Here is an 11,373-nt window from a genome sequence, read left to right on the forward strand (position 1 = left end):
CAGCAGGAAGCACGTCTTACTCGGGCCACCATGGAGCACACTGCATGCTTTTACAACATAGCATACCTAGACAATACAGCATTACTGTTATTAAAACTGGGTGGCACAGTGACACAGTGGTTAGCACTGTTGCCTCACAAAGAAAACCTTCATCAGTGGACTGAACGACTACAGACCTGTCGCCTTGACATCTGTAGTTATGAAGTCCTTTGAAAGACTGGTGTCGGCCCATCTGCTGGACCCCCTGCAGTTTGCCTACCGGGGAAACAGGTCAGCGGATGACGCGGTGAACATGGCACTGCATTACATCCTGCAACACCTCGACTCTCCAGGGACGTACGCACGGGCCCTCTTTGTGGACTTCAGCTCGGCATTGAACACCATCATCCCAGACATCCTCCACTCCAAACTGACCCAGCTCACTGTGCCTGCCCCCACCTGTCAGTGGATTACGAGCTTTCTGACAGACAGGAAGCAGCAGGTGAGGCTGGGGAAAACCACATCCAGCACCCGAACAATAAGCACAGGTGCCCCCCAGGGATGTCTGCTCTCCCCTCTGCTGTTTTCACTCTACACCAACGACTGCATCTCGAAGGACCCCTCTGTCAAGCTCCTAAAGTTTGCTGATGACACAACGATCATTGGTCTCATCCGAGACGAGGACGAGTCAGCCTACAGACGCGAGGTTGAGCAGCTGGTCCTGTGGTGTAGCTGCAACAACCTGGAGCTGAACATGCTCAAAACAGTGGAGATGACAGTGGACTTCAGGAAGAGCCCCCCCACCTTACCCCCACTTACCATACTTGGCAGCACTGTATCAGCAGTAAAGTCCTTCAAGTTCCTGGGCTCCACTATCTCCCAGGAACTGCTTTTTCTGCATTGTTTGCGCTGTTTGTTGATGTTAAAACTGCTATTTTGTTATATTACACAGCCTTATGCTGGTTACTGTTTTGCACATTGAGAGCTGATGTACCCGAGTCAAATTCCTCGTGTGTCCGTCACACCTGGCCAATAAAGCTGATTCTGATTCTGATTCTCAACAAGAAGGTTTGGGGTTGGAGCCCGGGTCATCCTGGGGCCTTTCTGTGCAGAGTTTGTATGTCCTCTCAGTGCATGTGTGGGTTCTCTCATGTTATTGAAGTGGCTGTGGCTCAGGAGGTAGAGTGAGTCATCTCCTAACTGGAAGGTTAGCGGTTCAATTCCCGGCTTTTCCAGTTCACATGTTGATGTGTCCTTGAGCAAGACACTCAACCCAAGTTGCTCACGGTGATGACACCGGTGTGCGAATGTGTGAATGGCCAAATAGTGTGACATCTGCAATGCATAGAAAAGTGCCACACAAGTATAAGACCATTTACTGTAAAATACATGTCCTTTGTTGCCAAGACTTGCGCTCAACCTCGGTCAGGTTGGTAGTGTAGAGATCCTCCCAGACAAACAGCAAACCTACAGTGCAGTTATCAGCTGAGGTTAAGCCACTATACTCTGGAAAACATTAATTTATTACGCCTTCTCCAACAGCAGCTTGCTGTTGCAGTCCCACCGTGCTGTTCTGTACAGTGAAGGGGTTGAGTGTCCCAGTTGGCCACTACATTCAGCAATTTTAAATGTGCACTGCAGATAAACTGCACACTGAACGGTATCCTTTTCTATTTACACATGCAAATTCCTCAACACCAGATGACTTTATTGCCTCGTGGGTGCGGTCTATGGTTCTGATTATGTGTGGTAAACCATTATTCAGCTAATAGTAGGCTGAGAGACTCCGCACGTCTCCAATCTCACACTGGAATGTGCCTGTTGCTAGTAAAACCAGAACCGACAATATCTGTGCGGGCACTGGGATGAGGTTTGTACGTCTAGTTGGCCAAGGCAAGTTGGTGGCGCAAATCAAGTAAGACTGGCCTAAGCAAATGAAATGTATTAATTAACCTTTAATCACTTTCCACAACAAGCTCCCTGCGGTCCCTGAAAACGTGTGCTCTCCTATCTATTTGCAAAGTCCTCTAGCAAGGTGAGCTCAGCCATTGTCAATCCATATTCTGTCTGTATACGTGCCTTTTATTGTATATGATTTCAATTTAATCAAACTGGACTAAATCACATTTCATCGGTTAACTGTATTTTGTATCACCTGTGTTGATATGATTTTAATAATTGTGTTTGGTGTAGGTCCGACTGTGGTCACATTCTCCATACAGAGTATATGTATACACATGGTCAAAAATGATTCTAAATTTACACACACTGTTATGTACAAAAGGAAATTAATAAATCACCTATGTGCAAATGCAGATACATTTTGTAAGGAATGCATTTGACTGTTGGATCGTAATCCGATGCAACATAATTTATGAATGAATGAAACTGCATTTTCCTACTGACAAAGAACAAGAAGAAAGTGGAGAGGTTGGCAAAAGGTATAAAGATCAGCTCCATCTTTCAGGCGGCTTGAGGTCTACTCCACCTTCATTTCAGGGCCAGTCTTGGCCAGTCTTGGCCCTGAAATGTGGAAAAAAGTCAGAGGTGCTACTCAGGAGAGCATAAAGAGTAACAGAGCCTGAGATGGTTGCCTCTTTCCTATAGCGTAGGGCTGACTACCTTGATTTACCAATGAAAGAAAGCAGACATAATGCAATAACTGCCAGTGGCACGATGTCTCAAAAGGCGTCTAAGGTCTGAGCATATAAGCATAACGAAATGGTAGTTACACTGATCAATATGTAGGCAGCCACTGCCAACCAAGCGCCTCAGCTCGGCCTGGTGGTCCTGCTGTATTCATCCACCAGCAGGTCTGGACATTAACAGAAGGATCAAATTATCAGTCGCCTTCTGCAGTAAAGTACAACAAACACTGCACCACCTGGAGGATATATACAACACTGTGGGCAGGTTGCATACACAGTGCTTAGGGGCTGGGTGCGACCATTACATCATCACGTGGGATACACGGTAAGAGCAGGGGCCGTGCACGAACCTGTCACGGATCAGTGGTTAAATTGCTGGCTGTGGTCCAGCCAGCAATTTAAGATGTCTGCATCTGTAGGTACAGTAGACTACATTAGCAGCATGGCTAAACAAAACACAACGGAAACTCTCGGACTGGAAACATGAATGAAGCCACTCGCATCAACTTGTCACAATATGGACATATCATGTCTACAACACTTACCCTGCAACTCGTCACCCCGACCATGCGTTTAAACACAACAGGGAGTTAGGTTTTTGCTGGACTAATGTGAACATATAGACAAACTCTGCTCATACTGGCTCCAGCTCTGTTATGTACTGGTATCACGAGACAGCTTTTGCCTCGACAAGAAATATTGTCACCTTTTAATATCACGAGATCTTGTGGCACGAGATATCATCACAACCCTAGTGGAAATGTTCATAGGTATGGTTTAAGCACAAAAATGTGCGTACACACAGTTGATAAATGAGGACCCTGGTATTTGTCTAAGACAAATAATACCAGTTTGCAACAATTAACATTAAATTAACATAAAAATAGAATTCTCACCTGTTCTTCTCTTCTGCATTGAACTGGCTAGAGTTTGAGGACTGAGGACTCTGAAACATAAACCACAAACTTAACTGAAGATCTTCCATCAACTCAATGAAATCGCAGTCAGCAGCTTTCAGCGTAAATCTTTCCAGGTTTTACTGTGACATAAACATGGGTTTATACATCCGTACTAAGACATGTAGGACAAGAAGAAGCAAACCAGGATGTATTAAAAGTTAAAATGTTCCACATCACCATTGTGTCTGTTATTTTGTGAACAAATTACATATAAAATAATGTTACATTATACTACCAACTGGTTTTGGTCCCAGTCAGTTCAATGCAACACGTCCATATTAGATCTGATCAACCTTTCTCTATTAACAGATTATGTTCCACAGGCTTTTAAAGTTGCAGTAATTAAACCTCTGCTCTTGACCCAGGTGTTCTAGCTAATTATAGACCAATATCCAATCTCCCGTTTATTTCTAAAATTCTGGAAAAAGCTGTTGCTAAGCAGTTATGTGACACTTGCACCAGAATGATTTGTTTAAGGATTTTCAGTCAGGATTTAAGGTCCATCATACAGTGATGAACAGAAGTATTTGAACACCCTACGATTTTGCAAGTTCTCCCACTTAGAAATCATGGAGGGGTCTGAAATTCACATTGTAGGTGCATTCCTACTCTGAGAGACAGAATTAAAAAAAAAAATTCAGGAAATCACATTGTATGATTTTTAAAGAATTTATAGGTCTTGCACTGCTGAACATAAGTATTTGAACACCTGAGAAAATCAGTGTTAATATTTGGTACAGAAACCTTTGTTTGTAATTGCAGAGGTCAAACCGTTCCTGTAGTTCTTGACCAGGTTTGCACACACTGCAACAGGGATTTTGGCCCGCTCCTCCACACAGATCTCCTCTAGATCTGTCAGGTTTCAGGGCTGTCACTGAGCAACATGGAGTTTAAGCTCCTTCCAAAGATGTTCTATTGGATTGAGGTTTGGAGACTGGCTAGGCCACTCCTTGATATGCTTCTTACGGAGCCACTCCTTGGTTATCCTGGCTGTGTGCTTCGGGTCGTTGTCATGTTGGAAGACCCAGCCACGACCCATCTTCAATGCTCTGACTGAGGGAAGGAGGTTGTTGCTCAAAATCTCACAATAAATGGCCCCATTCATCCTCTCCTTAATACAGTGCAGACGTCCTGTCCCCTTCGCAGAAAAGCACCCCCAAAGCATGATGTTACCACCCCCATGCTTCACAGTAGGGATGGTGTTCTTGGGATGCAACTCATCCTTCTTTTTCCTCCAAACACGACGAGTGAAGTTTAGACCAAAAAGTTCTACTTTGGTCTCATCTGACCACATGACTTTCTCCCATGCCTCCTCTGGATCATCCAGATGGTCTTGTAGTGTTCTACTGACAGTGACCTTTGAAACTGTGGTCCCAGCTCTCTTCATGTCATTGACCAGCTCCTCCCTATCGTTCTGGGCTGATTCCTCACCTTTCTTATCATCAGTGATACCCCACGAGGTGAGATCTTGCATGGCGCCCCAGTCCGAGGGAGACTGACAGTCGTCTTTAGCCTCTTCCATTTTCTAACAATTGCTCCAACAGTTGATCTATTTTCACCAAGCTGCTTGGCAATTGCCCCGTAGCCCTTTCCAGCCTTGTGGAGGTCCACAATTTTGTCTCTGGTGTCTTTTGACAGGGTGTTCAAATACTTCTGTTCCTCACTGTAGTACAGAAACTGCACTGGTGAAAGTTACCAATGATCTTCTCCTAGCCTCAGACAAAGGACTTGTCTCTATACTGGTTCTCTTAGATCTTATTACAGAGATGTGAAAATAGTATTGGGATTAACGGAACCTCAAATTGTTGTTGTTTCAAATCTTATTTATCATTCATTCATTCATTTTCTACCGCTGAATCCCTGAGCGGGGTCACGGGTGGGGCCGGAGCCAATCCCGGCCGGCAATCGGGCGAACTTATTTATCACAAAGATTCCAATTTGTTCATGTTAATGATGAATCTTCTATGCAGACCAAAGTTGGTCATGGCATTCCACAAGGCTCTGTGTTAGGTCTATTACTGTGTCAGCCACTACAGCACATAGTTACATCCATAAATGCTGCTTAAAACTGGACTGTTCCAAAAGGAAGCTCTATGTCAACAGTGTCCAGAAGTCGACTGCTCTGGGCTCAGAGGCACCTGGGATGGACCATCACACAGTGGAAACGTGGAATCTGGTCAGACCAATCAGTGTTTCAGGTCTTTTTGGAAGGAATGGACGCCGTGTGTTCTGGACCAAAGACTAAAGGACCATCCAGACTGCAAAGTTGGTCATGGCATTCCACAAGGCTCTGTGTTAGGTCTATTACTGTGTCAGCCACTACAGCACATAGTTACATCCATAAATGCTGCTTAAAACTGGACTGTTCCAAAAGGAAGCTCTATGTCAACAGTGTCCAGAAGTCGACTGCTCTGGGCTCAGAGGCACCTGGGATGGACCATCACACAGTGGAAACGTGGAATCTGGTCAGACCAATCAGTGTTTCAGGTCTTTTTGGAAGGAATGGACGCCGTGTGTTCTGGACCAAAGACTAAAGGACCATCCAGACTGTTAGCAGCAACAAGTCCAAAAGTCAGGGTCTGTCATTGTCTGGGGTTGTGTCAGTGTCCAGGGCAAAGGTCACTCACACTTCTGTGATGGCTCCATTAATGCTGAATAATACACAGAGATGTTGGAGCAACATCTGCTGCCTTCAAGACGACATCTTTTCCAGGGACGCTCATGCAGATTTCAACAAGACAATGCAAACCGCACACTGCCACATTACTAAGGCCTGGCTGTGGAGGGAAAAGGGGCGAGTGCTGGACTACCCTGCCTGCAGTCCCCACCTGTCCCCAGTAGAGAATGTGTGGCACAGTTTGAAACATAAATTACATAAGCAAAAACCCAGGACTGTTGCACCTTATGACTTGTTTTCAGGAAGAATGGGACAAAATGACACCTGACACATTGAATCACTTGGTGTCCTCAGTCCCTAAACATCTTTAAGTGTTGTGAAAAGGAACGACAGCACCACACCATGGTAAATGCTTCACTGTCCCAACTTTTACTGGAATGTGTTGCAGCGTCAGAGTTAAAGTATGTGTTTATTTTGAACAAAGAATAAAGTTCACATCAGATAATGTGCTGCTGTGTTGTTTTCAGTGTGATACAGGACACAGAGGATTTACACATAACTAATTTTTTAATTTTGATTTTATATTCTGTCTCAACTCTTTCTGATTTGGGGTTGTATATAATCAAAATTAAGTCTAGGTTTTTTTAAGAACCTGTTCAACAATATAGGCTGAAACTTGCTCTCCTACCTGCCCAAACAGGCTCTTGAGGTGCAGTTTAGCAGCCGGCAGTTTGGGTTTATGGTGCCTGTGCTGGGATTTGAAGGAGAAGGGGCTGGATGAGGATGAAGGAGATGGAGTCAGCTGGCTGTCCCTCTCCATGTTTTCACTGCTGCCTTGGGTGTTTGGGGCCAGCTGGCTGTCACTATAGGCCCTGCAGCATTCACTGATGACACACACTCCGAGGTGGCTCTTGTCCAGAGTTTCTTGCTCACTTAAGTTCTTCACGCTGGTGCTGTGTCCCTTGATCATTTCATTCTTCTCCACCTCGCCACCACTCAGTGTATGCTCCTGGATGATGGGAATAAGGACAGGTGACCTCCCATTTACCTTACCTTCCTCCACATTGGATGTGTAGGTGTTAGGCGCCTGGTTCTTCTCATTATGTGGGTTTGTTAGTGCATCCCTCTTCCAAGGGAGGAAATCAAGGTCTAGGAGGGATCCCTCAGAGCTGAATCTACGCATGGTTGCTGTATGAGAAGTGATCCAGAAGGGCAGGAAAAGGAAATGCTGCACAAAGTGAAAAAGAAAAAGCAGACATCAGATATTAGGTGAAATGGCTGCAGTAAAACACAGCCTTTAGAAAAAAGCAGAGAAGATCCAGGTTGGTGGTAGGCAGCAAAACTGTACAATTAGAAAAATGGATCAGAAACAAAGTGCTCCTCATCACTCTGTTCACTCACTGAACAGCAGCTCACTCAGAGACCAACATCCATAAGTCATTGGGCATTAGTTACAGCCCAGAACCCCCACCCTCCCCTCTCCCCACATCCTCCCACATCAAAAGTTTTAATCAGAGGGTCTGATTAAGATTTATGGTTTTATTAACTTCCTCTACAGCTGGATTGACACTCCCACATCGCCTTGCTCTTACACCAAATGGCTGTTTATTACCTCGCCTTCCTTTCACAGTCTAACAAGGTAACAGGATTTTTGTGGAAACTGGACCACACGGCTGCTCCCAGAGTGAAAGCAGAAGCATATTTACACTTTCATCCAAGCAAGCTTAGAAACGATCACATCAATCATTACAGATAAAATCGGTGAAACTGAAATATGAATCAGTGCCATGCATTTCCATACAAACTTGAAACCAGGAATGTTGATGTGGGCAGATATCACAGGGAATTGTTCTGCGATGAAACTGTCTGGCATGACTTTTCTTGCAGCAGTTAGAGCCTCATTCAAGTGGTCACCGTTTCCTAACATTTGAAATCTTAGTTCAAACATATACAAAAGCTGGGGTAACAGTGGTGCAGTGGGTAGACCAGCTATTTCCCAACCAGCGGGTTGAAGGTTCAAATATCAGTGCCTGCAGTCCACATGTCGAAGTGTCCTTAGGCAAGACACTGATGGCAGCGGCCCGGGGCCCCTCAGCTCCAAACAAAACTTTGTTGTACGTGTTGTTAGGTATTTTTAGTCAGATAGATATTGGATAGATACTTTATGTATTAGAAATGTTTAGTGGAGATAGGATGTCTAGTTAGACTGTTAAATGCTTAGGCCTGCTTATGAGTTTCCGCAGGGTACTTCTGGTCAAGGATACCAGAGAGAAGAGTTGATGACTGTCAGCAGACAGGGTGTTTAATATTATTATTACGACGTGTATAACTGTGGCCTTAGCCATAATATGTTCTTATGTTTAAGCCACGACATGTACTAGAGGTTGTGAGAATGTTTTTAGTTACACACCACTTAACCAACAGACATACACATTCACACGTTGATTTGCTTCATGTTTTGACTACTGCTATGACCAGCTGCAAAGCTGGTAACAGAGACGTCCCGGTTGACATTTCTGTGTAGTATGGGGCTAGCCCAACCGAGGTGATAAAATGTATAGGCCTGGTGGGTTCAGGGTCTTTTCATCTTACATCTGCCTGCGTGCATGGTGGAGGTGCAAGATACTTGAGCGTGTAATGTTAATTTTACCTGTGATCCTCTGAATAAATCAGCACTGTTTTGAAGTTACTAGGACTGCCTTGTCTCTCAGAGTTAGCAATGGTAAGACGAACCATATCCTACAGTGTCAAGAGTGTTACAATAAAATAAATCTTCTTCTTCTTACATAGTTGCCCATTTTCAGTATTTATCCCAGTTGGTTTTAGTTTCATACAGTGCTTTATGCACAGATTGCCTTCCAACCTCGCAGCATTTCTTCCTGGTGATTTAAAGCGGCGTAAATGTACCCGGCCTCTGTCAATTTTTGACAAAAAAAATCTGTCAATCAAAAAAAAAAATCATAAATCAGTGAATCAATTCATTAAAATATGTTTGCAAAGCTCCACATGTACGGTTAAGTATCTCTACCAAAGCCGGTTTCATAATCCAGATCACACTAGTCATTAATGAGCCCTCCACCTCATCCATACAGGCCTCCTCTGCTACAGAGCAGTCCCGGGGAGCTACTGCCAGTGTTGTGAGTTCTGATAGTCAATCGTCCACCTCCTCTCTCGGTGCACTACAGGCAGGCATGGTGTGTGGTGTGTGCGGAGCAGGGGGCCCGCAGGCTGAGGTCACCATGTTGGATTGCTGGTCCCATAAAGGCTCCAAGGAGGGAAAGTGGGAAAATAGCATCTTCCTCTGGGTCTGCTATACGTGATAACAGTACCATGCCCCCCTGATCCACACTCACAGACCACTGCATATCCTGGTGCTCTGCTTTGCCTATAAACAATGGTCTAAACATGGTTGACGCACTCCAATACGACCATACAGGTTTACAACACGATTGTTTCTTCAATAAATACAAATAAATAAAACTCTCGAGCCTCGCCTTAAACACAATGGTCACATGATTTCCCCTTTGAGCTGCAAATCTAACACCTAGGTGTAAAAGGATGGAGGAAGGGTAGATGTGAGAATGGTCTTTGATGTGTGAATGACCAGGGGAAACATAAAACCTTACAACCCTGTGGAGCCACACCTCAGTGGGTGAGCCCTAGTTTTTCAGCTGCCAATATGTCCTATTCCCACACACCTAATGAGAAATGTTGGGGTGTCTGTCTGGTTGTAGGGGGAGTCATACATCTTAACCCTCTGATGTGAAAGAAGGGTTAGGTGCTAAAGCCCCTTTGTAAAATGAAAGAGGATGTGTGGAGGAAGGCTAGGGGTTTGTCCACTGTTGATAAAATATGGCCCTTATATACCAATCACTATGGAAACCCATTTCCAACATGTAGATAGATAGTCCTTTATTGTCAATGTAACACGTTCAACAAAATTTTAGTATATGTAATGTAAAAGAAAAAATGAAATGCCGGAAATGATGAAAATATAAGAAGTCAAAATTATGAGATACCACATATTTTCACTATGTCATGATTTTGGTTACCATAAATGTTTTTCCTTTTCTAGTAAAACCAGGCTTCCAAAAATACATATAAAATAAAAAAGTATGCTATAGAGTAGCCTAAGTCAATTTTAGTAAATAATTTGTAAAAATTATGAGTCTAAATCAAAATTTGATTAACTTTGGTGACTAATTTTTCACTTAGAAATTCCAGTTTGTGAGCTGTCTCCATATTACAAAGTTACAGCTCTATGGCTTTTAACTTAAAAACTTACATCTTCAGCTCAGAGCTTTTGACACAATACGAGTAATATTTTAATCCATATTAGGGTCATTCTTCAAAAATGATGGAAGTACTGTCTCCTTTGAGTTGACATGATAACCACAGTTTTATATGTTGAATAACTGGACTGTCCTTTCAGTGATAAAGTTTTTTCCATCTAAAGTTTGACGAACTGTCTTATCACTTTGATCTTACATGGAAGAGGAGCCATATACTTTTCATTTAAAAATATATTTTTCATGAATTAAATCTCATTCAACATTAGTGTCACATATATTAAAACAGAACACTGAATTGTTTTTAGACAAGACTAAATATTATTAATAGTAACAAATAAATATTGGTTACCCCATAAGATGTCATTGGTGTTACACTAAAAAAATACTTTCATTTTGAAACAGGTTCTTCTTGGATCCAGAGGTCACTGGAGGAGGTGACATCAGACATGGGATGTCCGATGTCTTACTTAATTTGTTTAAAATGTCATGATTTATTTTAATATTTCATGTGAAGCTTTGAAGCCCTCATTTTATAGCTGTGAGGGTAAAAAAATGAATGTAAAAACTTATTACACCGAATAATAAAATGATTTTGATATGACTGAAGTCGTGACAGCCACTTTCTTAAACTGAAGGGTTTTTTTCTCCATATTGTCACTAGTGTTACTGTCACTGGTGTTACTCATCTCCTTGATAACACAGTCCTATAAAAACTGATCTCACTGGTGTTATATTGCATCACTGGTGTTACTGTTTTGTCAGTGAGCTGAGGTAATAAATGTAATTTTATTTATTTTCTATCTATATTTTGCTTGATGATTTGTTATGTAATCAGTTGATAGTTTAGAATTAGTATAAAAAAAACTTCTGGTTTGAAT

The 11,373-nt window shown here is 42.9% G+C and overlaps 1 protein-coding gene across 6 annotated transcripts in view; it reads right to left on the reverse strand.

Moving 5' to 3' along the window:
* The window catches only part of LOC109974583 (regulator of G-protein signaling 1), a 20,417-nt gene that overhangs the window by 6,936 nt on the left and 2,108 nt on the right, over positions 1–11,373 (reverse strand). For all 6 annotated transcript variants that reach the window (XM_020624838.1, XM_020624837.1, XM_020624833.1 and 3 more), the window contains 2 exons: positions 6,892–7,431; positions 3,524–3,573 (listed from right to left, as the gene is read on the reverse strand). In XM_020624838.1, the coding sequence (XP_020480494.1) occupies positions 3,524–3,573; positions 6,892–7,386 (545 nt within the window). In that variant the 5' untranslated portion in view covers positions 7,387–7,431. The remainder of the gene's footprint in view (positions 1–3,523; positions 3,574–6,891; positions 7,432–11,373) is intronic.

This window comes from Monopterus albus, unplaced genomic scaffold (genome assembly GCF_001952655.1).
Source record: "Monopterus albus unplaced genomic scaffold, M_albus_1.0 scaffold339.1, whole genome shotgun sequence".
NCBI lineage: Eukaryota > Metazoa > Chordata > Actinopteri > Synbranchiformes > Synbranchidae > Monopterus > Monopterus albus.